General features: G+C 47.1%; 1 protein-coding gene across 1 annotated transcript; it reads left to right on the forward strand.

Moving 5' to 3' along the window:
* On the forward strand, positions 1-25,510 carry EPS8L2 (EPS8 signaling adaptor L2; the record flags this gene model as incomplete). The annotated part of the gene is made up of 20 exons (XM_079537173.1): positions 1-44; positions 763-818; positions 9,463-9,527; positions 11,968-12,129; positions 12,854-13,003; positions 13,494-13,573; positions 13,724-13,863; positions 15,204-15,283; positions 15,733-15,859; positions 16,102-16,190; positions 16,757-16,831; positions 17,598-17,746; positions 17,909-18,035; positions 18,248-18,363; positions 21,044-21,155; positions 21,444-21,551; positions 22,583-22,724; positions 24,539-24,722; positions 24,992-25,124; positions 25,439-25,510. The coding sequence occupies 20 exons, from the start codon at positions 1-3 to the stop codon at positions 25,508-25,510; spliced, it is 2,211 nt and encodes a 736-aa protein (XP_079393299.1).
* Positions 25,511-26,475: the final 965 nt, after the last annotated feature.

Genomic DNA, 26,475 nt, shown 5'->3' on the forward strand with positions numbered 1-26,475 from the left:
ATGAGTCTCAAAGGATCCGTCAGCAGCAGCACTGGCTCAACAAAGTAAGGATCTGTGTGGCGGGCTCCCTCCATCCTATGGGCAGCACTCCTTCCCAGTGCCCAGGGGGAGGCTCCTTGTGGTCCCATCTTTCTTCCTAAGTGCACAGGGTTTGTTTCACCTTTCCTTGGATCCTCACATGTTATCACCATGTGGGATGTGGAGACAGGCCTTACAGGGGATGTAACCTATGCCTGGAGGCTTGACACCCCCAAAATTTAACTGTTTTACACAGAATTACATCCTCCCACAATTGCACATGGGACATGGGTTGTACTTATGGGCTTGCTTTAAAGGAGTAGGTTTTAAAAAGTGTCCAAGAACAAGAGCTCTGAGCCTTGGTGCTTACACTGCTTGGGTTCAGGTGGACTCAGTTCTAAGGATCAGCCTCCTTTTCCCTGGCCTCCTCCCCATACCAACTCATTGGGAGCACCATTCTCAACACAGCCCTTCCAGAAGTGATGTGCTCCCAGGGAGACCGTGAGCAATGGTAACTCTACCAGTAACAGGCCTGGATGGGCTGCCCTGCTCCTCTTTCCAGCCATTGGGTTTGGTGACACGGGCCCGTGGTGTGGATAACAGCTAGGGTTGCAGAGGGAGCTGCAGAACTCTTCGCCTGGCAGCACCTTCAGTGGATGTGACGATGAGAGCAGGGCTGGTTTCCCTCACGATTGCTGTCGGGTTGCACTGCTGATGCTGATTTGTGCCTTCCTTCTTTGGCAGTGGCAGCATGGGCAAAGCGGACGGAGCCTCCAAGCTGAGCGCAAAGGACCTGTATGGTAAGTGGTACCCACAAACATGCTGGTTTGTCTCAGGTTTCCTATAGGAAGGGTACCTTTGGAGGTCTGGACACTGTTGCTGGGGAGTTTGAGGTCAGCAGTCCATCACGTGTGTCTGCATGTCCTCTGTATGGAGCATGCACTTTATGCTACCGTGTTCCACGCTGGTCATGGCTGTGGTTCCGTGAGGACAGACAAATCTATGCAGGGCATTGCTTCCTCTCATCTGGATTCTCTCCGGTTATGTTAGCAAGATAACTTGATAAAGAATCTAACAAAAGAAAGACTGTCCTCAGCAGGTTAATAATTATACTCCTTTAACTACTCAGTGAACCATGACAACTCCAGTGCCCTTCGGCTCTTTGGAAACAGAGGATTGGTGGGATGGGTGCTTGCGCTCAACCCAATATCCCACCCTCTGGCTGTCAGTTTGCTTGGCTGGGACTTTCATTGGCTCTGGCAGCCCCTTGGTCAGAGAGTTTGTATTTGATCAGACAGCTCCTTTTACTGCCCTGAAGTGAGGGTGGCTGCAAGAAGTGAACTGCGGGAATAAAGGTAGATGAAAAATTCCATGTTACTGACCATAGGTATCTGTCACCTCGATGCTGCGTGATGAGCAGCTGCCAAGGGAAGGCCTGAGATGCATCAGTCATTTGTCTGGAGATAAAAGCACAGAAAGAAGAGAGAAGGGAGGAGTGGGAATGCCTGGGAACTGCTCCACTGTGCACACAGGGCTGCTCGGACAAGCTCCCCCTGCTCCTCTGATAGAATCGCTTCCTTTGCTGTGTGCTGAAAGCTCCTGCAATTTTCACCAGGGGCAGAGAGATGTTAGTTTAGAGATAAATACAGAACCATACAGAGAAGTAAAACTGAAACAAGGAGATGAAAAGTGTGTGGGAAACAGAGTGGGTGCTCAGGTCAGCACCCATTGACAGAAGCCCTGAATTATTGGGGTGTCAGGGTGGAACTGAGTTGTGCAGAGGAGACCAGCAAGCACTGACTGCCCCGCAGTGTAAAAGCCAGCAAAGTAAAAAGCCAACAAACTGCTTTAAAACCAAACACACTTTTCTCAAATAAGTAATTTTCAACAGAGAGTTACATCTTTTTTTTTTTTTTTTTTTTTTTTTTTTTTTGTATGGACACACCTCAAAAGCAAATGTCAGCAAGAAAGCAAGAACAGGACACCTCTCCCACCAAATTCCAGCAAACCTGAACTAGGGATTGTAAGGCCAGAGGCCAAACCCTTGGGGGGAATAAATCACCTCCCTTGATTCCCCCACCTTGGCAGCCCTCTACCAGCAGCTGGTGTTGGCTCTGCTTCTATGCACAAGCACGTTCGTGGGGTTTCTGCCTGCAGAACGTGGGGCACACCCCACTGATTCAGCATTCCTTCTTCAAAGGGCACTCAGCATGTGTGAAAGCAGCATTCAAATGTTTGGGTCCCCTTTCCACTTGGATCGTCCTTCCCCCAGCATTAATTTCTACTGGTAGCTGGGGGTGGAGGGCAGACAAGAACTAAAATTCCAGGGAGAATTATGTTTCATAATGAAACAAATCACATCAAGCTGAGCTGGCCTTGATTATGTGATTGTGGTGCTGCTAAGGGACGTTTTGGAGCTTATATTTCCATTTTTCTCCTGTGCAATCAGTCAGGACCCTTAGCCTGTGCACGCTGCTGGGCCTTCCAAGAATGAGCACAACAAGCCCCAAATCCACAGCACTTTAAAGGAAGAAACAGCCTCAAGTTGTGCCTGGGGAGGTTTAGATTGGATATGAGGAAGAATTTCTTCATGGAATGAGCTGTCAGAAATTGAAACAGGATGCACAGGGAGGCAGTGGAGTCCCCATCCCTGGGGATATTTATGAGATGCATGGATGCCGTGCTTAGAGATGTGAGTTAGCAGTGGGCTTGTAGTGTTACGATGGTGGTTGGACTTGATAACCTGAAGGGTCTTTTCCAACCTCAGTGATTCTACCCATGTTGGTCCACAGAGGTGACAGCGGTGGCCCAGAGGTGGGGAGGGTGGCTGTCCTCCTGCCACAGCTGGTGTCTTTTTCACTGCGGTGAGCACAGAGGGATGTAGAAAGATCCAAATCTCCAGGGAACTCTGCACAAAAATGGCCTAAAGCCCTGAGACATCTTCCCCCATCTCCAGCCCTACCAGAATCCTAGAGCATTCAGCCATGGAGCTGCCTGGCTGCCATGACAGCAGATGCTCATCCTTCCCACTCCCCTTTGCTAAACAGCATCACATTTGCTCAGCTCCATATTCTGGAAGAGTCCATGACTGACCGTACAGAGGGAGCAGGGGGAATGGCTGGCACCTATCAGGTAGCCACCGTACCCAACGCACAGCAAGCAGCTGAATAAATGTTAATGCATACCATAAATAAATTAAGCTGCTTCTCTGCTTACTGGTATGTGCCCTGAACCTAGCTCGAAGACAGCAGGGGGAAATGAGTGTGACAGGATGAGCCAAGGGAAGAGTTGGGAAGGAAGCACGGCGTTTGCCAGAGCTCGCCACCCCTTTCTGGGGTGGTCGCCAGGAGGGCATCTGAGCTGCTTTCGTGGATGGCTGGCTGGTGCTGTTTCTCATGGAGGGCTGGGTACTGTAACTGTAAGAAGGTGCGTGGAGCCAAGGAGCTTAAAGATGACTTCACACAGGGCTCACTTCTGTGCTGCGTCCATCTGTGTGATGCTTGACTGCTTTCCTGTGCCCTGCCAAGAGCTGGCTCCGAGCTGCCTGACACACACTGCTGGGAAAGACCCAAACGTGGTGCACACAGGGCTGGGAAATGGCCACTAGTGTGTGTTGGGCTACAGAAACACGGACTTGAAAAGCTTCAGTCTGTGAGGCGTCATCACTTGACACTGCACGCCTCCTGTAACTTAAGAAAGGCTCCCGGGCTGTAACAGAACACGGGATGCTAACACAAAGACAGGAGCTGCTCATACCAGAACAGTGTGGCCCTGGGATGGTTATCATCTGCCTGGGGAGCCATGGGGAGAGGGGCTGCACCAACAAGCTGGTGGTGAAGGAGTGAGTTGTGTTTAACGGTCACAAAGCAGCTCCTGGTCTCCATAGGGCTCTTGTGTCTCTTACATGGAGACCCCCAGGCTGTAATTCCTTGCTGTCTGCTCTCCCGCATCCTCACTTGCACACTGGGCAAACGCAGTGTGAAGTGGCGATGCAGCGAGATGCCGTTACAGACAGGAGCTGAGCCAGCTCAGGAACAGCCTCAAAAGGAGAAAGACAGAAACATGGACTCAATACAGTCCATTTCCTAAAGCTGCACTGTAAATACGTGTTTACAACTGATGGCTGGGCACAACGGCCAACAATGGGGTTATTAGTATTGGTTATTGTATACCACAGCAGTGCCAATCTAGCAGGCAACACCAATCTACTGATCTCCTGAAGCAGTGGTTCCCCCTCTCCCTTACCTCCAGCCTTGAATAGCTCCCTTGTCTGCCTCTGTGTGTCACTTCAGCAGCCTTTCTTCACATCCCCTTTCCCACCCAGATTCCAGCTTCAGATTACGCGGCTCCTCTCCACCCTCATGGGTGACCCTTTTCACTTAAAGCCTGGAAATGTAATACTTTAACTGGAAACGGGACTGGAAGAAAGGAAGGAAACCAACATTCCTGTTGGCTCCTGCATCAAAACTCACCGGTGGCTCAGTGCAAGAGCTGTTGGTTGGAAAACTGCATGGCTGGGGGGTTGACAAAGAGGCGTTTCCACCTCTGGCATATCCCGCCCAGCCTTGATTTTAAAGGAAAAGGGAGTACCTCTCCCCACGAGCTTCTCAGTAGCCTGATTGTCTTTTGCTGAGCAGCCCTTGGGCATGCCAGGCACAAGCAGGCAGTTAGTGTATGCAGGCCTTGCACAACCTTCAAGCTGTATCAGGCTTTTATTTGTTCTTCTGGAGTGCAGTGTGCCTTCAGCTAATAAATGAGGAATGTGAGAATGTGGCAGCTATTAGGCATGCTGAGCAGGAATTCAGCCTCCTGAGAGCAGCTGGCTGTCAGCACGCTATCAGTGCTGCCCAGGTCCATTCATACCCCTGGCTGCCGCCAGTATCAATGAGAGCCTTTTCTTTCAACTCATGAGTTTCATGAGTCCCAAAAGCACACGCTTTCCCCACTTAGCAGGAGGCCTTGCAATGCCACATGCTTCTGTGTCTGTGCAGACCAATCTCCCTCTTACAGCTAAGCAGGAACCAGTGGGATGGGCAGAGCTGCACAGTGCAGATGCATGATGGTGCTGCCGGATCAGATCTGGCCTCCTGCTGGGATTCCAGGACGGGATTCTATTTCATAAGGCTGCTTTATAATGCAGGCCTGGCAAATCTGCATAACTACCATTAGCATTCCAAGGCATTTGCTGTTTCATTTCTCCTCCAAAGGACTGTGTCTTGACCTGTTGGTTTGGCAGAAGGACCGGCTCATGCTACATGTGCAGGTTACTATAAAAAGCATGTGCATTGCTAGATAATATATAGGTAACATAAAGAACTGGCAAACTCCAGAAGGCAACAACCAGGACTTTCCTTAAGCTGCTACAATGGATACAGAGGCCAGGAATCCTTTGCTTCACGTGTGTCCTTCACCAGAGCTCTGAAGCAAAGCGGCAGTCCTGACTCTTGGCTCCCTTCTAAGTCCTTGCAGGATAACTGCATTTATTGGCTCATGGTCCCTGTTGTCCTGTGCTGACAGCTCCTGTAGAGACCAGATGCTCAGCAACAGCCATGCTCTTCTTGCCTTTCCAACCCACCTCCCAAACCTGGGGTTGTTATGCTTTGGTTCCCTCCTGACTGTTTCATTGATGAATTGTTCATCCCCCACATTTTCTACGGAGCCTTCTGCCTAGCAACAGCAGAAAGCAAATACAAGGAGATACGAGGAGAATGAGGGAGGATCCGGTGTGATACAACTCCCTAATTAAGTAGAGAAGGATGTGCATGGAGGAGAGATTGGACCCTCCCCAGCCCTGCTGTGACAGAAATTTGTCACAGAGGCACCTGTTGGCACCACAAGTGGCTTTGGCTCCGGTGTGCACCAAGAGCATGGGTGAATTTTTGTATGTAGCAGCAATGAGAATGTAATGGATGGAAAGGGACAGAATCTTGGGCCTGAGTCTTTGGATTCTGATGTAACTGACCCACAGCACCCTGTGCAGATCAGCACAGCACCATCAGTCGGGGGAAAGGAGTGCTCCAATTCCCACAAACCAGCAGGAATGGTTTGTGTTTATTTATCCCACTGATGTACTGTGTGCACAAAGCACCCAGTCGAGGGAAGCGTGGCCCAGCTTTGTGGGGAAAAGGGCGTTGCATGGAAATGGAGAGGGAACCTGGCACATGGAGTGTGCTTTGGCTTCCCATAACACCATTCTTCCAGGATGTGTATTGATCCTACTTTTATTTTCTCAGTTCCATCCTTTCACTCATTATCATAAAGCCAAGCAGGACGATCTCCCTTCCAAACAGTATTTTGGCCTGTTGTCACTGGATGTTCAGTCCAGCACCCAGTTTTCAGCCCATTCTGAGTGGGTAAAATCCAATCTGCAGTGGTCTCAGCATTTCCCATTTCCTCATCTGCCCTCTGGTGCCAGTGGAAACACCATTTCTGTGCTGTGCTGTGCTGTGTGCCTGCAAGATATTGGTGACAGATAACATTATTTAGAGAATAGCTTTGCAGCTTCTCCCACGCCTGTAAGTATGAGGCAACAGTAAAGCTAGCTGCTTAGGAAAGGATGATGATCTTCATGCTAAGAGAGATTTTTCTTGCCTGACACCAAAAAAAGAAAGAGACAAAGCTCTATTGTTCCCCTGTCTCTTTGACTCTCCTGGCAGGCAGGAGGGAAAAAGTACAGCAATGGTCACTGGGGCTCATGCCAGCTTTTATCACCTTCAGATGTTTGCTGTACTTGTGCCACAGTCCAGGACAATTCTGCTCTTTGCAATCCAGCCCGTGCTGCATCCAGCAGTTCTCCACCATATGTTCTGGCAGCGCCTGCCATCTGAAAACCATCTTTAAATTTCTGTCACTCTTATTCATCGTTGGGGATTATGCAAATTCCCTGCCTGCTGAAGACGCAGTATGGATTGGGTGACACCTCACCTCTCCTGAGCCTTCTCCATTGCAAGATGCTGTAGAAATGCAAAGTATTTCCAGCATGAGTGGTGTCAGATGAACCAGGAGGAAATGTGCCAGTGTTCTTTCATACAACCTCTCAGGTTGAGGTGGCCTACAATTGCCTATTTTGCAATTTACAGCCTGAATCCTTGCTTCTTCCTGCATTAAAATGAAAGGAGATTGCAGTGTTTTGCACCTCTGCTGGAAAAGGCTGGGAGGGCTCTTATGGAACTCTATCTCCATCTACCAGCCCTTGACACTGCTCAACACCTGCCCTTTCAGAGCTGGAGCCATCTGCATACCCTGCTTTGTTTCCAGTCTGATCACTGAAGCCTTTTCCACTCCCTTTTAAAAAGGAGAGAATGGAATGCCTCAAAATTGAGATTTGTCTCCATCCCACACAAGACGCAGTGTTCTCATTTCCATTAGTGTCATCTATTTACATGAGAAGTGCTCTGTGAGGAAATTGAGGTTACTCAGAGAAAAAAAAGTGCCTCACATCAGAGACAACTCCCCGCAGACACGAGTTGCTGTGTGCCCTATCCCAGATCTTGCCCCACATCTGAAGTAGGGCAGGCTGCAATTAAAACACCCAGCAAACTGAAAATGCCGCTGACCCCTCAGTGTAAGCCAAAGGGGGGGAAGTAGCCATGCTGGAAGTAGCCATGCTGGAAGATTAATTCCTATACTCAGGGTCATTCCAGGAGCTTGTAGCTGAGCTGGGAGCTGTGCAAGGTGTCCAAAGGTCCTCCTGGTGTGCAAGGCAGAGCCCCAGCCAATACCCCTGCCAACATGCCCAGCAGAAAATAGTTCCTACCTGTGCACAGCAGCCACTTTGGTACTACGAGGAATTAGCTGTGGAAGCAAAGCACACTGTTGTGTTTTCAGTGACAGGCATACAGGTGCAAGGTGCAAAGTACACAGGTGTTCTGCCACGGTGATGAAATGTCTCAAAGGCTTAAAAATTAAAATGCATTAGAAAGCTGTATCTATCAACCCTTGCCAGGCTTTGACTAAAATCACCAGCATCCATTTTTGTTTTCACCTCTCTGGGCCTCAGTTTGTATGTTTAGGATGCTACCAGTGCTGAGCCCTGTGTCTATGGAGAAGCACAAAGAAGGGCTTGATCTAAAAGCTCTCCTAGCCTAGCAAAGGTGAAAATTCCAAATCTCAAGGAAAGCAACCCTTCAGGGCAGTGCTTGTTCTGGAGAGACACCTGCTGGCTGGAGAGGCACCTTCTGCATTGGTGGAAGCCAAGCAGGAATAAACATATATCAGAGACACCGAGGAGTCCAAGGAAAAGGCTAAAGAGGTGGAACCCAAAGCAGTGGAGCCATGGACCTTGACCCAAGCATGGCAGGGCATGGGCTGAGAACTCTGAGCAGAACACCAACAGTCTCAAATACTTGAGAGATGTGAGCTTGTTCAGCTCAAACGGGTGAGCAAGCATAGATGGGCTGGCTCCAAATCACACCAGGTGCCAAGGACAGGCTTGGCAGATCTTAGAGCAAACAGCTCCACAGTCTGGATGAAACCAAGAGGCTGACAAAAATACCACCAGTATTTCATCTAAGTCTCTGGGTTTTTTTTCCATCAAAATGTTGCGAGATCCTCCTGGCTTTGATGGTTGCCGCAGAGGACAGAAAGGTAACCTGACACAGGTTATTTCTAGCTTAGGATGGGTAAAAATGTGTAAACAGATCGTAAGAACCTATGACAACACACAGAGCTACAATTACATTTTCTAAGCAAACGAGAGGTTAGAGGATGTCCTCTGCTGGTGAAGAAAGTGTTTTCAGTTCAGTTCACTCTGAGCCCAGGTAATCTCTCCTCTGCCAGGCACACAAAGCATACACACAGAATGGACACATACCATTAACCAGTGAGTAAAAGCTGACAGGTCGATTTTTCTAGGATTTTATTCCAGAGCCTCTTGTAAAAAAAAATTTAAAAAGCAGTATTTTTTCCAATTGCTCCTTGCTGCTGTTTACCAGTGAGATATGCAGGAAGCAATTAAGGTTTGTTGCCTCATAAAAACATTGTTCCAGGCAGGTTCTGGCTGGCTGGCTGGCCTTGACCCCTGCAGCCCTTCTCATTGCCAGGAAATGCAAGACAGCAAACTAGCAGTGTCGCAGTGCTGCAGAGGGTTTCTTCCAGAGGCCATCTAGAAGGGCTGTTCTGTCCAGGCTGATGGGGTGCAGCCTTTGCAAGCTGCTCTTCTGACACCTTCCCTGGTCATTTGCTGTCTGAGGCTTTGCTTTACATAAGGTTCCACTTCATCTTTAAGAAGTGCAGGAATTGAATTATCAGTGTCATTCTGGAATACAACTGGAATGTGTATCCAGTTGGTATCCACCAAGTTAGTACTTTGATTCTCAGCACTCTGAAACTGGAAGCCTGGACAGTAGCACCCTATGTGAAAGCTCTAATTTTCAGACCTGAATACATTGATAACAGCCTTTAAACTAAAGGGATTCTCTCTCTCTTTTTTTTTTTTTTTTCCAGAACAAAGGAAAAAATATTCCAATTCCAATATCATTATGCACGAGACTTCACAGTACCATGTACAGGTGAGCATGCAATTAACTTTTATGGGACTGCAAGACCCGTATGAGTGATAGATGCTGATAATGAAATATTTCACTTTTCCTGGAGCTTTTTTAGGTCAAAGAGCAGCTGGTAACCTATTTAACAATATGCAAGCATTGCTTTCCACATCCTGGGAGAGGCAAACAGCAAAGATGCTTGACAATCTTCCATTCATCCTTCAGGACTTTCTGTGAAGCCAGCACTTATTCAGCTGGACACATTTGGCCATTATAGCTATCAAATGCAAAAGGATTGATTGGGAGGGAGGACAAAAAACAGTAATGTGAATTTGGTTTAATTAACAATGGATCTCTCTTCTATTTTAAATTAAAATTGGAAATGCCATGCAGAGCCATCGTTTATCAAAAATATGAATGATTGAGGTCTGGCAAATTGAAATATAGAGTAATGAGGGAATGGAGAATGGAGAAAAAAAGATGTAAAAAAAGGGAAATTCAGCATGAAGAAAGAGGAAACTGAGAAACTTGTCCTCATCCTCCTCTACAATTTGAAGGAGAGCAGTGGGAGCTGTTGTCCCTCTTATCACTCTGTGCTTCAAACCCTTCCTGCTGAACATGGTGGTTAGAGGAACTTACCTGCCCAACCCACATGGAGCATGTCAACTATCATTTTTCAGCTCTCCCTCAACTACTGTGTCCTCTCCAGTAATTCAAAAACCTTCACCCATGACAGGCACTCAGCAAAATTCAGCTTCCAGTGTCACAGACACCTACATAAGGGAGGAAGCCAGCCTGTGCAGCTGCCAACCAGCAGGAGCTCCACCTGGCTGGGGACAGCTGGCTCACTTGGCACTGAAAGCTGGCAAGGCAAGAAAGGAGGCTCATGAAGTTCACAGGTGGTGGGAAGGATCCCCTTTTCTCTGGTTTAAGGCCCCAGCCAACCATCCCCATCAGTGAGCCCTGCCGAATAGAATCACTCATGGACCCAGAGAGAGACTTAGAACTTCGTTCCTTATGCCTTGTGCCACTCATCTGTGATTTCTGCCTTCAACTTTGACCAAAGCAAACAGGGCTTCAGTGGCCGGCAGTGAGGCAGGAAGAGGCATTTTATACCCTTAAGTAATCTGTAAGTTGATTGAACTTGAAAAGTGGAAGCCCATTCTTAGGAAAGTTAGCGTATTTGATTCTCCTTCTGGATAGGGGGGTTTAATCAGATAAAGATAAGGACAAGCCTTTATTCCCCCCACTCCAGCATTATTTAAAGAAAAGGGAAAGGAAAAATATTTTAATGAGTCTGAGATGGAGAAGTAGCTTTGGCTTCCTGAAAATGAACTTATTTAACAGTAAATAACTAAGGAATTTATGAAGATTGTAAACCCAGCAGTTATCATAATAGACCAGATAAGAATGCCTGTCAGCAGGTATAAACCAATTCTCCTCACTGCTCAGAAGGCAGAGGGTTTGGCATCTCCGTGTGGGTAATATTGACTTTGCAAATAGCTTTTCGTGCGGCGTTTTACAATTACAGTAACACATACCCAAGCATGTTCTTCATATCTGATGGCACGGCTAATCTCAGCTTTAGCTGCTCACATACCTGCCAGAAGTTTTATTTAGATAGTGCCTCACCCCATACCTTTGCTTTATGAGCACAGAACTGGGCCATCACTTAATTTCTGCCGTGTTTGTCCTCTTCTCTGATCTATCCAGTCTTTGTGAATTATCCAGCAATCACCTTAGCGACGAATTGGTAACCTCAAATTCCCTCCATCCCTAATGTTGAGTAAAGACTCAACCCTTTCATCCTCTTAGGGCTGCCAGTGCTTTCAATCTGAGCTTTTTCCTCTTGCATACACATCCCTTATGGAACCAATTGCAATGATAGTTCTCACCCATGCTTCAACAGGGCCACCCAGGGCTCTGGTGCTGTGGATACTCTGGGCCCATCCAACCCCTGGTACATCATCACTGTACCAAGGAGCTACCACCTGATCTCTGAAATGGTTATAACTGATCACTGGGAGAAGGCATGAAAACAAGAGGTCAGAGGGAGAAAAGCCAGGCAAAACTCACTCCTGTACTAAAGACAACAAAGAGCAGATGCTTCTCCTTTCTGTTACTCCCCCCTGATCTACCCTGCGAGGATTCCCCTCACATGGAGCCCTGCCAGCAGTCAAAAGCCTGCAGGTGCCGCTCGATTACACAAGTCTGTATAAATTCAATGCCAAGTGTAATGCTTGGATCATTGCTTCAGGACACAGAACAGGGCTGGGAAAGCAGGCAAGTGCAGTCGTGTCTGGTGCTAACAACCAGAATGTACGCTTTGCACAGCAACTCTGTTGAGCCTGTGCAATAAGGAACAAATAACTGTCCAAACTTCCAGAGGTGGTTTTACCCATGACTTACAATACACCCATCAAAGCTTTTTTACCTGTTTTCTCCCCCTTCCTCTCAACTTCAGCACTTGGCCACCTTCATCATGGACAAGAGTGAATCCATCGTGACAGTGGATGATGCCATCCGAAAACTCCTATTGCTCAACTCCAAGGAGAAAATTTGGACACAGGAGATGCTGCTGCAAGTGAATGACAAGTCCATCCGCCTGCTAGACTGCGAGTCACAGGTAGCCAGAGGTTAACATAGGGGGTTCTACTTAGGGAAACCATCTGTAAGGAAACCAAACAAGGGTGAAGCACTATCAAAATCCACTCCAGGCTTTGCAGGGGCTGGCTGACTCTAATTGGAAGGGTAAGCAGGTGTGGGTTGGCTCCCGAGCACAGATAGTCCACATAGAAGATACCTTGAGCTGTGCTCCAAGCGAACAGTGTAACTGTTTTCTGTGGGAGTGATGCAGACTTGCAGGTCCACCGAGACCTATATATAACGTATGAGTAGAGAGGAAAGAACTTGTTACTGGTATTATAACAACACGCAGGATCCCCTGCCTGAAAACCGTGCCACATCCAGACAGCAGGAGAAGGGTGGTGCTGCTCTGGGTTTAACAGTGAAAAACCAAAAAGCGCTCGCACAATTTCATCCAAAGAGTCAGTGCAAGGGCAAACTGCTCACTGCTGTCATCCAGAAGGCATCTTTCTTCCCAGCGCTCTGCTGGGATGCATGGCAAGTGGCTGATGCAGGTAGAGCACAACATGGTTCGCGGTGAGCAAGAGAACTCAAGTTGTTTGAGATTCAGGAGATGTTTGGCGTCCACCCCTCTCCCAGTTCTCCATAGCCCCAGGCCCTTTGCAGATGGTAACAAGTATGTTTGATGGGTCAAGGAAATCCCAGAACACAAGCTCTGTCAGGTCTCTCTCTTCAAGCCCAACCCATTCCTTCTTCTTTCCCAGGAAGAGCTGGAGGACTTCCCACTGCCGACAGTCCAGCACTGCCAGACGGTGCTCAACCAGATGCGCTATTCCTCCATCCTCCTCCTGGTGTGCCAGGATTCAGAACAGCACAAACCTGACATCCACTTCTTCAACTGCGATGAGGTGGAGGTGAGCAGAGCCTTCTTCGCCATTGGGATCTGGTGGGAAATGGAGCTGCTGTGGCCCCCAAAACCCTTCTGGGCCATGTGAGACAGTGGAACTTGTGCCAAGTAACCTGCAAGGCTGTTGAGAGCTTACGGACTGGTTTGGGTGAGGCGGGGGGAGGAGTGCCACCTGCATGGATATATCAATATGCAGCATGGCTTTGTACTCCCTTGTTCAAACAAAGGTGTGGATTGTTCAGGCGATGATGGTGGTCAGTGGGAACTGTGAGCCACGCTAAAGGTTGGCACAGATATTGGTGCCTTGACACTGCCCTTTAAAGGCTCTCCTGTGTTGCAGTCAGTGATGTCTGGCTGCAGACCACCCCAAGGCCAAGCAATCTTGTAAACAGAACAAGATATGTTCCCAGCTCTCTGCCAGCCACTTCTCCCCTTACTCACAATTCAAGCTTTGCAAAGCACAGCCCCGTAGTAAAATATTCCAATTTCTCTTTGAGGCGGAGATGGTTCACGAAGACATAGAAAGTGCCCTGGCAGACCACAAGCATGGGAAGAAAATACGACCACAGACGCTCAAGTAAGTACTGCAGGACTCAGGACAAAGGGGCAAGGTAGGCAGTGTACCTATCACCCCCAGCACCACATCCCTGCTCCAGCATTCACAGAGATCTCTTGGAAGTAGGATCAGCATCCTCTGATGGGGTTGTTCTGTGTTGTCGACTTGCAGGGCAAATCAAGAGAAGATCAAGCAGAGACAGTCTATCCTCCCACCACCACAAGGGCCAGCCCCCATCCCGATTCAGCACGACATGCGAGGCCAAGCCATGAACAGGAACCGGGTGGCACCCCCTGCCCAGTATGAACCAGGTACTGGGAGAGCTCAGTGAGTCTGTCCCTAAGGATGAGGACTCATCAGCTTGGGCAGACAACCTTCCTGAAACAGCCTGGGGTCATTTCAGCCCCACTGTTGCCATCCATTGTCTTTACACTGTGCTGTGAAGCACCCAAAGAGGTGACAGGCCCTCAGCAAACTGAATGATGACAGCTCAGCTCAGTGAAATCAAAATGTACAGACCTGGTCAGAAAGGCACATTCCTGGCCCTTGCGAGCTTCACAAAGAACGCACATTTCACCCACAGAAATTGAGCGATATGCATGAATTCTAGAGCTGAGTGTGGAAAGGCAGATTGGAATTCACCCCTCTAAAACCTTATTCCAACGTCATCCTGACTTCAGTTTGAGCTGCATTGAGAAAAGTTGTAGCCCTCTTTGGAGAAAGCAGTCACAGAAAAAAGCTCCCAGTAGCAGAAATAAGCTCTTTCTCTGGAAGAAAAAAAAGAAAAAGATCTGGAGTTGACTAAAATGACCAGCAAATAGCCTGTTGTACCAGTTTCTGTTGAGGTGAATTTCAAGGAAAGTATGTAATCAGAATACAGTAAGAAAGTTCAAATTGATGAGAGTAAACACTCATTTAACTGGGTTGGGATCCAAGGCCAAGCAGTTGATCCAGTCTCCTGGATGGAGAGCCTATTTTTGGTTCATAACAAAAATAAGATTTATAATTCAGAGCCAGACCATCTTTCAACACCTGAATTTTGTTCTTTTTAATATCAGCTAAAAACATTTGAGAGACTGCACGCAAGTTGGCACAAAAATGCTGATTTTTGCAGGGGCTTGCCTGAATACCAATCATGCAGAATTCCTGGCAGGCTGCTTTCTAGCAGGCGACACTTGCATTCATTTCCAGGTCTTGTTTCTTCTTTCCTGGGGAGCTCAGGGCTAGAAGACAGACTCAGAGTTGCTCCGACCACACTTGTGTTTGTGGGATGCTCAGCAATATTGGGGGCAGGCTCTTCAGTGGCCCTAAGGTAGCATAGATGCATTGAGGGCAAACAAGTGGGAGCCTCCCAGCAGCTGGGGCTTGCAGGTCTCTGCCTGTAGCTGGTAGCTGGCTGCTGTCCATGATTTATCCAGTGCTCCCATCTGAAAACAGGCAGCATACAGACACAGGTGCTGCAACCCGTGGCAGATTTAATCGGCATCTTTGATCACCTCCTGCCCTTTGTGAGCTTCCGAGGTGCTCTCGGAATGAAGGAATGAACAAACACAGCCAGGTGTTACCACTCCTGGGTCACTGTGTTTGATGGGGCCCATCTTCAACCTTCCATGGTAAGAAATATTTTTTCTCTCCCCTTCCTTGTCTGCAGACTATGAGCGCCGAGGCTCTGCCTCCCAGGACCATGAAGAATCCCGCGCCATCTTAGCACAGAAGATTGAAAAAGAAACGGTTGGTAACAAGAACAGAAGGCAGAAGGAAAAGGGGAAGACAGGAAAGAAGCAAGGGGCTCCTCCGTGAGGATGATATTTTATGTGTAGTTCATTCATTTTTAAACTGATATCTACTGTTCAGAAGGGTAAACAAAAGCAAAACTTCATCGCTGGGTTAGCTACCATTTCCTTTGCTGGTTTCAGAGGGGTTCTCCCCAGTGCACAGTCCTCTATTGGGGTTATTTTCCAAAGGTTCATTAGCTAGGAGCCAGTTATCACACTGGCAAGCACAGCATGCAAAACAAGGCACAGAACTGTGTTGGGAAAGGGATGAACCCAGCCTAATTTTTTGCCTGAACTCTTCAGTCTTCCATGAAATGAAGTAGGTAAAGACCTAGGATTCTTGTTTCCCATCTGTGCAGTTTGGGCTCTTTCTCACCTGTGTTTGTTGCACTTCTGTTCTCACAGCAAATCCTGAACTGCACTCTGGATGACATTGAAGTCTTTGTTGCCAGGCTTCAGAAGGCTGCAGAGGCATTCAAACAGCTCAACCAAAGGAAGAAAGGGAAGAAGAACAAGAAGAAAGGCCCAGCAGGTACAGTGCAGAAGCTAGAACAGGTGGGAAGCCTCAGCTCCCAAGGCTAGGTCAGTGCAGCCCTGCATCAGTTTGCAAAACACCACTGGCAAAGTCCTGCTGGACTCTAGGAACTTAGTGCAGAGATTTGACTTCTCTCAATCCATAGATTTTCAGTGGCTGTTACCTGCATACCAGCAGAAGTGCCATCCAGAAAGGGACACACTAATTAAACTGTCTTTCTCTCCACGTTCTCATTGAAGAGGGAATGCTGACTCTTCGAGCAAGACCCCCAAGCGAGGCTGAGTTCATCGACTGCTTCCAGAAAACCAAACTGGCTTTTAACCTCTTGGTAAGACACTGGGGATCTTAGGCAGCCACATGGCAGCCAGATTCACTGCATCAGTAAGCATTTGCAGTGAAATGTGTAGTGAGAGCACTATCAAGGGACAAAGGTGTGAATTTCAGATTCTTCTGCCAGAAGCAACCACAAAACAAACATTGCGTGAGGTTTGTGTAGGCTCCTTTAGCCAAGATGTTCAAGCTGAAGCTAGAAGCCTAAAGTCCACCTTTGGAAAAAGCATGTGCCTTCCACTGCCTGTGCATGTGCCAGAGCCATGGTGCACACACAGTGAGCACCTGGCCCCATTTCACAAGCACTTTGAGCTGAAAGGAGCCACCTGCTCCTCTGCCTGTGCCTCCTTTCTCTCTGTGCCATACCAAGCCTTTGTGCCCCTGCTCATGAGGTGTCCCTCCTTGCCCCCAGATTCCCAGAAGCCTGCAAAGAAAAACTGGGGGCAAACAAGAAGGCGAGTGGGGGAATCAGTGATCATCAGGGATCATGAGCCCTCATGTTATAGGATCCTAACCAAAATCAGGTTAGGATTAAAGTGGGTTTTTCTTTTTTTTTTTTTTCAGGCCAAACTGAGAAAGCACATTCAGAACCCAAGCGCTTCAGAGTTGGTGCATTTCCTATTTGGGCCACTGGAACTGGTAAGACTAATTCACAGGTGTTGCTGTGAATTTGCTTTTTATTTCTAATGTTGCTTTTGCAGCTAAATTGTGCAGAGAAATCAGAAAGCTGCTCAGAACCTTCCAAAGTTTTCTCAGTAAGCAACCAGCGTTCCTGCTTTCTGATCTGATTTCCAGCCTGAGTTAAATGCCCAAACCCAAGCAAATACAAAACTTTCCACCACATTCACAAAGACTTACTGTGAAGAGAGAACCAGCTTTGGTTCTTGTTGGGAATCTGCCTGGTCTCACCTTTGAGTAAACGTGGCTCAATATTTGCACTGAAAGGAAGAGATCCAACCTAGAGAAGAAACCAGAAGTGATGCAGAAATACCAAGAGATTTTCCATTTTTCAGCGTGGCAGTTTGTATCCTTTCTCCAGCAATGGCTGGTTTTAAGGTTTCTTTGACTCAAGTAGAAAAACTACTGCCTTTCTCTGAACTGTTCGGACTTCTGCAGAGAATTAGGCTGATGTTTCTTGAGACAGCTAATGTAAACATTAGCTGCTGCTAGGCTGTCAGGCCATCCCGTGGATCCTTTGGAGAATTTAGTCAGGAATTATTTGCCTTATTTATTTGTTCTTTCTTTATACAGTCTAGAAGGTATACCTTTTCTTTAAGGTGGGCAGGCACAGAGAGTCCAAATGCTTAGAGTGACTGATTTTTGTCTTTGGTTTCTATGTCTTTCATGATATTTTGAACCTTTCCTGCAAAATCTCATACTCCTCTGTGTCTGTGTTGTAATTCAGATCATCAATAGCTGTGGTGGCCCTGAGCTTGCCAGGTCTGTCATCAGTCCACTTCTTTCTAAAGATGCCACAGATTTTCTCAAAGGACACCTGACACCAAAAGAGATAAGCCTATGGGATTCCCTGGGAGAGGCATGGACCAGATCCAGGTGAGGACAGAGCTGCTGTCTCACTAGCAATCCCAGGCTCTTAAGGCATGCTTGATTTTACAGCTACGTCATCTTTATTTCTTTCCCTGGCACGCGGTACTGCATGCTTCGGGACAGATGTTACTTTCTCACCATCCACTTCTTCCCTGCTTCACATTCTAGGGCTGAATGGCCCCGAGAAGCAAACATTCCTACCTACATCCCCAAATTCCGCAATGGTTGGGAGCCACCCATAGAAATCTTCCGCGGAGCTCCCTGGGAAATAGACATTGGGCACTTGCAAGAAGAGGTAAGTTTTGTGCTCTGGACCATCCTTTCTCCCTTTCACCCTTCCTTTCTCTTCTTCAGAAGGATCTGCACAGCCTACGGCTAATTTCTCCAGCCTCTGCATGTGGCAACAGAGGAACTCAGGGAGACCAAAGCTGTCAGGCACTCCTTTCCCTCTGTTGCAGCTTCCCCCTTTCCACAGTGGCACCACTGACTCCATTTTTCCCCTTCCAGCTATCATCAGCCAATGGATATCCGTACCGTAACTCCTCGCTCAAGCGTGGCCAGGCTGCTGATCAGACACAAGCTGTGGATGCCTTTAAACAGAACGTAACTCAGCATGTAAATAGGTAATGTACCAACACCACCCTGCAAAACACTGCTTTGGCCTTCCCCACGTAACCTCAGCAGCACCCACTGCACCACATCTCGATAACAAGGCATTTTGGAAGCCTGACAGATGGACTTGGGGCCAAGGTAGAGAGAAATTTTTAATCAGGTCTATAAGGAAATGAGCTGCACGTGCTTTCTGCCTGAAGAGGCAAAGCTCCTGGCTGGCCTCATTAGTCTGTCAGTATGTCATTCCATAACATCAACTCACCAAAGTGATGCTAAGCATCATTTGCCTTTTAATGTTTCCTAAGACCTCCAAGCTCCAACAAACTCTTCCCAAATTACAGATGGATTCTTTGCCATACTTCACTTTGCAGTAATTTGACATGAAGTTCTCTCCACACAAGCACAGGCCTGGATTACACTAATGAGCCATGAAATGTTAAAGGCTGGAAGTCCAGACACAGCAAAGCAATTAGCAGACTTTTCCAAAGCCAGCACTGGGCTGGAAAAAAAAAGCCTAAAGGCACACAGTTTGTTTCATGTTTTAATGTTCAAATCCAAAAGATTTACAAGCTTTACTGCTGTTACGAAATGTTCAGATTCACTAAAATCTTCAAATCCAATTGCAACAGCAAAAGAATTTATTCTGCCCATTTGCCCCCCCAGATGTCCTGGTTTGATCATAAAATGGTGCAGAAACAGTGCACTGAGTGGAAAGAGAATTTTGGTAACAGATTCTCCAATTCTATTTTTGATCAGTGATGTGAAAAATAAGAAATCAGTTTACGTGAGAACGTTTAAGTCCATCTTAAGTGACTGGTAGGCAATGCAGAGAAGAAAACAGTTTTACCTGTTAGTCTTAGCATAAGTAAATAATAAATCATAGGATCATGGAATGACTTGGGTTGGAGGCACCTCAAGGATCATCAGGTTCCAGCCTCTAGATGAGGTTGCACAGAGGCCCATCCACGCTGGCCAAGAACTCCTCCAGGGATGGAGGTGCTCCTTAAACAGCCTGAAGTTTGCTCTCCTGAAGTTCTGGGTGCTGACCTCACTCTTTGTCAGGCCCACATTTCTCAGGATCACAAACTCAACCAGGGCACGGTCGTATTGAGTGGAATACAAATTAGCAGCATGCCATTTCACCATGGTGACCATTTCCATGCAATACCACCCAGCCTAACTACAGCATGAGCTCATGGAAGAGTAGATGAGAATGCCTTTTTTCCTTTTTACCTACCTTTCAGACTATCAGCAACACCTTTTCCTTATGTTATATGTAAGAAAAAAAGCCATCCAAGTTAATGGCACTGAAGCAGATGCTATAATTGAGAATGTTTCCATGACTCTTCAGTCCAGAGCAGGCTTCAGCCAAGTCTGCCCAGATAATTGCCAACATCACAGCCCAGGGACAGAGCATTTCCTGCTAGTTTTCTAACCAAGAGACTCTATATTAGCAAGAGCATCCATGTATATATTATTATTTATAACAGGGCTCTGGGCTGCAGAGAAGTGTCATGAAAGCCCTAGGCAGTATTAAACAGTGATACTCACATGTGTGTTTTGCATGCATTTATGCTTTACTTTACCTTCACCCTCCTCCAGCTGTCCTCTTTCCTCGTGACCCATTCACATTCTGAAATGGTACAAAATAAGTCATTCCTCTGTAAATTTCACCCCTCTCCCTGCCTTCAGGGCACTGCAGGGTAAGGCCATCACTCCCTTTCTTGACTGGTAGATTCCATCTGTCTGAAAGACTGCACCATGCTTTGGTAACTGAGAGCCATTCCAAATCAAGTGAACTGAAGGCCACGCTGCAGAATTAAGCGTGGTACCAAGTCACTGAGCCAATGGGTTGCACCTTTTTCAGCCCACCTGCAGCTGTATAACTGGCTTCATCAAATTACATGGACCTTGATATAAACTGGGGTAGCTCCACGGGAGGAGAACCTCACACCCTGTTGGCATGTTTGTTGTGAACATAAGCAGCTGGAGCTCCCTTGCACTGTGTATGTGCTTGTGAGTCATAGGCAGAAAGATCCACGAAAAATGCATTAAAGTATTTCCTGTCTACGGTTACACAACCAGGCAATGCAACTTTACCCATACTGCAGGCATATTTGGGATTAAAAAATAACACTATGCCCATCCCAACCAGAGGGAAAGAGATGAGATAGGCACATTTTTTCCTAAGCCAGGAAAAAAGAGGAAAAAAAAAAAAAAAAACCCAACACATTTCAGCTTGGGCCAAACAAAATCTTTCACCTCACATTTCCACCTTGGACAACCTCCTGTGTTTATTGCTCCTTTCCAAACAAAAAGCTGCTTTAACATAGAAAGCCGTGCATTCTTCTGCCACAGATCTCCAAGCAATATACCTGAATGCTTTTCTCCTCCCACCAAGCGTAGAATAGAAACATTCAACTCACTTGTCCTATGGATCTGCGCAATTCTCTTTCAGTAGCTCAGTGTTGCCTGCTGGAAAAAAAGAACAAAGCACAGATTTCCAGTCAGTTCTACCTATGCTCGTGTTTGACACCCCTTCTCCCTGCCAAGGAGCAGAGAGGCACTTCCCCTTCTAACACAAACACAACTGGTTCAACCTGCACTTGCACAGCCATCACCTGCGTGGACCTGTAGGGCCTTAGTTCTTCAATAGGTCTCCTCTGAAAATCTTCTTTCTCTCTCCTGCAGGAATTTTGAGGCGCAAGGAATGGCCCAGCCGAGGAGATATGCCAAAATCCGCTACGATTTCACAGCACGAAATGCCAATGAACTCTCAGTGCTGAAGGATGAAATTCTGGAGGTGAGCAATGTGCCCAGAGGTGTGCTCTCCTCCCCTTGTAGGAACAAGACAAAGATCTCAACAACGGAGAGACAAACCCTAGCAGAGTTCCCCTGTTATCGTTAGGATAAATTGCAATGCTTTTCAGGAAAGGCTTCACTCCGGAACTGCACGTCAGTGCAGCAGATCTGTTAGTGTCAGCAATATTATTCCAACCACATCAGTGTGCCATTTCTTTCCATGTGTCCCACTTACAGAGGCCAGAAATCAGATGGTCTCACCAGCAATCCTTTTCCCTCTCTCTGTCAGGTGCTGGAAGACAATAAGCAGTGGTGGAAGTTGCTCAACCGGAGCGGGCAGGCTGGTTACGTCCCTTATAACATCCTGGATGTGGTGAAACTGGAGGAGCTCGAACAGGTGCGTAGCCAGGTGATGTTAATTGCTAGCCTGTAGCAGGGCATAGTCAGCCATTGGGAATAGCCTGGATTTCTTAGGAAATCACGTGCAGGACAGTAGGGACCGTCACAAGCACATGAGCTGGGGTCTGGGATGCTCCTGTGATAAACTCCCACATTCTGCCACTGTTTATCTCCCCCTGCACTGTGTGCAGCCATCCCAAACAGATAAAAGGTCACACAGAGCTGTCCCCAAATATCTGCTGGCTGCAGTGGCTTGAAGTAGTTTCACCTTTTGCTATTGCCTTCCCGCCAAGCTCATGTACTTCTTAGCCTACAGTTTACCACTGCTTCAGCTGTGAAACTGATGTTTTCAGGGCTGTGCTGTAAGCAGGATGAGAGAGCTAATGCAGCCATAAGAGCGCTTTTTGCCACCAAAGCACTGAGGACAGATGTTGTTGCTGTTGGGAATTTAAGACCAGACAGTTCTCTCACCAATTCAACTCAGCAGTAGGAAAAAACTGCTGGAGTAGAGGCAGCCTGAAATTCCAGCCAAGTGAGCACTAAGTGAATACCACTCTCAAGCACCTCGCGTTGCAAAAATGTGACAAAGAGCTCCAAATGCCTGAAGGAAGCATGGAATTTCTTCCCCCCTTTGGTATTTCTCAAGTTGGGCAAAGGATAAGGTGCTCCAGAAGGCCTTTGGACAAAAAGTTTAATTAAGAAAATATAAAAAGCCTCTTTCTAGACTGCTCTGGGCACTTGGCAATAGTCCCACTCAACATCCAATTACTGGAGCATTGATGTTTTAGCTCCAAATGGGATTTTGGCTTGTTTTCTTCTTGTGCTTATTCCTGTGAGGCCCCAGAATTGAACTCAGTTCCACACAGTGCTTCCTGAGTGAGGGAAGACCCTCACAAGGAGGACGCAGCAATTTGTCCCTCCATTTGTTACCATGGCGGGGAGACAAAATATCTGAAAACAATAAATAAATAAAACGCAGGAAATGACAAAAAGAAATATTCTTATAAGTTTATTTTCTTGCTCACCCAGGCTAACCAGAGGTACAAAGGAGACCTGAGTCCCAGAGGATACGGGCCATCCAGCCCAACTCACAAGCTGCCTGCCAGCTACGCTGGGGATAAATGGGGAAGTGAAATGTTGTCACGCAACTCTCCCCAGGATGCCAAAGAACGTATGTGCCTCCCATCTGCCTCTTTTGCACCACATGTGCTGCTCTCAGGCAGCTCTGTTTCAGGACTTTTTTGTGAATGTGTGCTTGTGTCTACCCCTGTCCCTGTGGTTTCTTCTCTTTCTTTACCTTTGCCATAATGATCTGCCTGCTGTGTCTGGGTGCGTGTGGCCGTGGCAACCTACCAAATGCACATCCCTTCTCGTGAGACTTTGCACAAGAAGTGAGTGCAGCTTTAGTGATAAGCACGAGAGCAGCAATGGTTTTAGAAAAGATGTAGAGATTCCAGCCAGCAGAGCAGCCCTGAGGAGCTCACTGACTGAGCCCAGGCAGCTGAGAAAAGGAGGGCAAAAAGGTGATTTAATATCGTCTTAACCCTTCTTCCAGCTTGACCTTCCTCTTCCCAAGGAGAGAGCCCCCTTTCCGTCCACAGTGACTTGTGTCCAAGCAGCCATCCCCACTCAGGTCCATCCCGTTCTCTCACTCCCTTTGCGCTCGTCTCCTGTCACACATGCAGTGCCCAGCTGGCCCGTTCCTTTGAATGGTTCCAAGGAAATCCCAGCCACCAGATCTGTCACATATGAGATGTACATCACACCCTCCCTCTGCAGAAGCCATACAGAGACAAGTAGCATGAGAAAGACCAGGAGCCTTGCACACCTCACCCCCTTGCCTCATCCTAAACACACTTGTAGCAAACTGACTGCTGAAAGTCATAGCCAGAGTTCATCTCCTCTTCACCTCCTGTATCCTCCTGGAAGCAGAAGCTCTTCTGGGACAGAGGAAAGCCCCACATTACAGACAATGTAGTCACATATCTATTAATAACACTGAGTTATTCTCCTCAGCCTTCAGGAGTGTCATGGAAAAGGTGATACTGGGTGATGTGTCACTGGAGCTGTACCGGTCACTCCCAGTTCAGGCTTCCTCCCACTTCTATTTAGTTGCAAGGCAAAAGCTGAAGGATGAAGATTGGGATCTGCAGATTATCAAAAGTCACAGTGAGGACAGAAGAATGCAGGGAGCAGGACTACAGCTTAAAAAGAAGGCTCTAATTGTAGGTCATCACATGTCACCTAATGGCAAGAAGGCAATGGGAAGAAAATAGACAGCAACACAGAGACACAGAAAAATGGGAACCTGCTGTCAAAAATACAGTTAGGCCTCTCTGACTTCTGCTGTCTCACGTGCTCTGGGTTTTCTTTTCCCCTCTCTGCCACTAAGTTTGCAGGGCAATTTCCTTATCTCAGTAGCCTGAAGGGAACTAAGTAACTCAAGACAGGAAAATGATCGTCTAAAGCAAAAACAAAACAGCATCACAGGGCTGGGGAGTCCCTTGTCACCACCTGATAGCACTGATGGCAGCAAGTCACTGCCAGATCAGGTGTTTTACATTGCTGAGCAACATTCTGCTAGGCTTGAATGAAGCGTGATGAATGGGAGAGCGTAGCAACACAAGAAACAAGAGATCAGTCACTATATATTTTCATATAAATTAGGTCAAATATGTGCTTAGTGGCACTTAGCTGAGGCAGCTTTTTAGGTTCAGTGACCGCTGTGCAGATGATGGGCATTTGGCTGTTGTTTTGTGATACCTCCTCTCCATCATTCTGGAGGAGCAGTGGAGAAATCTAGCTTTCTTCCAAAGAAAAAGTGATGATTCAAAAGACAAAAGAAGTTGACAGGCTTGGGAGGAAAGGCAAGGAAATCCTGCTCCATCAATTTGCCACCACCCAAAATCTTGATGATCTCCCTCTACAAATCTGTTCTTGATCACAGTTTGAAGGTGCTCTAAAAAGTGTGCCTTGTTTCCCCAGAACTTCTGCATCAAATGGATGAGGTGAATGATGAGTTGCTAAAGAAGATCACAAACAGTAAAATTCAGCCTCCCCAGAGGAATTTCAGAGTGGAGAAGCCTCAGGAAGTTTTTGTGCCCCTCACCTTCGAATCCAGTGCTGAAGAAGTCAAAGCGTGGCTGGAGGCAAAGTCATTCAGCAAAGGGTAAGATCAGCACTGCCACCAGTTGAAAGGTCGGTTCCTCATTTAAGAAAGTACGTCTGGAGCCCAAATGGCTCCCTTTTTTTCTGTGCTATCCAGTAAATACCATCTTACAGTACAGAGAGTAGATCTAACAGCAGCTGCAAACAATGCCAGCGACTTGCTGATCTTCACAACTCACAGCCAAACGCAACTCACAGCCAAACGCACATCCTTCACTGGTGAAGACCACATATGGCACTGGTTTTAATACTGATTTTGTGTCTTGCCAGGACGGTGGAACACCTTGGCATCCTTACTGGAGCACAGCTTTTCTCCCTGAACAGAGAGGAGCTGAAAAAAGTGTGTGGTGATGAGGGGAACCGAGTGTACAGTAAAATCACGGTGGAAAAAAACCAGCTGGAGGTAAGCAGCTGTCTGGGCAAAAGGATGCCTGTATCAGCAGTGTTGGATGTCCCATTATACAAGCATTTTAAGAGCACAGTTTTAAAAAGACAAAATCTAAAGCAAGCAGCCAACCAAATCAGCACTAAAAATGATGAGAATTCCTTTAAGCAGAAGGGTCCCAAATCTGTAAGGCAGATCACTGTCTCCACTGTAGAGTCCGCCTTTTTGCTGTTCCCTTTGATACTTGCTCTTCTGGAATTAGTTAGATACTATAATTCTAAACCACAGCTTGAAGTTAAAATTCAAACTTCCTTTTTTTGTTTCCATTCCAGAAAAACAGAGGAGAGACAGAGCTCCAAGAAATTATGAAGCGTCGCCAGGAGAGGATTGATTCTGCTAATTAAAATCTATCTGCTTTCTTTCAGCTATTAGTTGTAGTAATGCAGAAAAAGGGAATTAAAGCAATGATCCCCAGTCTAGACAAGAGACAGCAGTGATCCACAGTTAGCAGTGTAATTGCCATCAAAGGGACAATTCCTCAAACACTGTTGATAAGGATAGACACTAAGACCAAATCCCGTTGGGAAAGGTGTTTTAATGTTGCATGAAGTTTTTATATATATATATATGTATATCTATATCTATATATTTTATACTGAAATTGTATGTGCATGTGATCAGAACAGATGAGGATTCACACGGGTATGAATGTATGACAATGGCTGGATTCAAGAAAACAAAACAAAACAGAGCTTTTGAAGCAGGGTTGTCTGTGCTCCCAGTCCCCTTGGGAGCAGAGGGCACAGCACCTGGCACAGAACAAGTCAGCCTGAATGCTTAGAGGAGTTTGGGCCACAGAAATAGTTCCTTTCCCCCACTTTCCTGTCCTTCTCGGTGGCACACACCCCCTGCAGCCCACCAGCAAGGGCTCAGTGTCAGCTCACGGTCCTTTATGTCCTCACATGCCCTCTCGTTGGACCAGGTTAGAATTGCAACACGCCTTACCTAAGACTGGGCTGCTTCCTTAAATACCCGTACCCCTGAGTGCTGCCTTCCAGCAATGGAAATGGGCTTTGAAGCGATTTGAATCTGCAAATAGGTGAGCTCAGCCTGATGATCCCTGCTTACCAGAGGCTGGGGCTCTCAGCCCTTCACCTTGGCACTGATCCTGGGCCAGAAAGCTGCAGCGTTGCCAAAGCCAGGCCTCATATAAGGAGAAGATAAGCCCCTGCTGCTTGCTCACACCCAAAGCCATTCCCAGGGTGGTCACCACTCACCTTCACCTTCATGTTTTCATTGCAGAGAGTAATCTGACATGTTTCCTAATAAGGAATGGCTGTTTTAGTATCAGTAAAATCAGTAGCCGTGA

Source organism: Tetrao urogallus (assembly GCF_951394365.1).
Source record: "Tetrao urogallus genome assembly, chromosome: 6".
Taxonomy (NCBI): Eukaryota; Metazoa; Chordata; class Aves; order Galliformes; family Phasianidae; genus Tetrao; species Tetrao urogallus.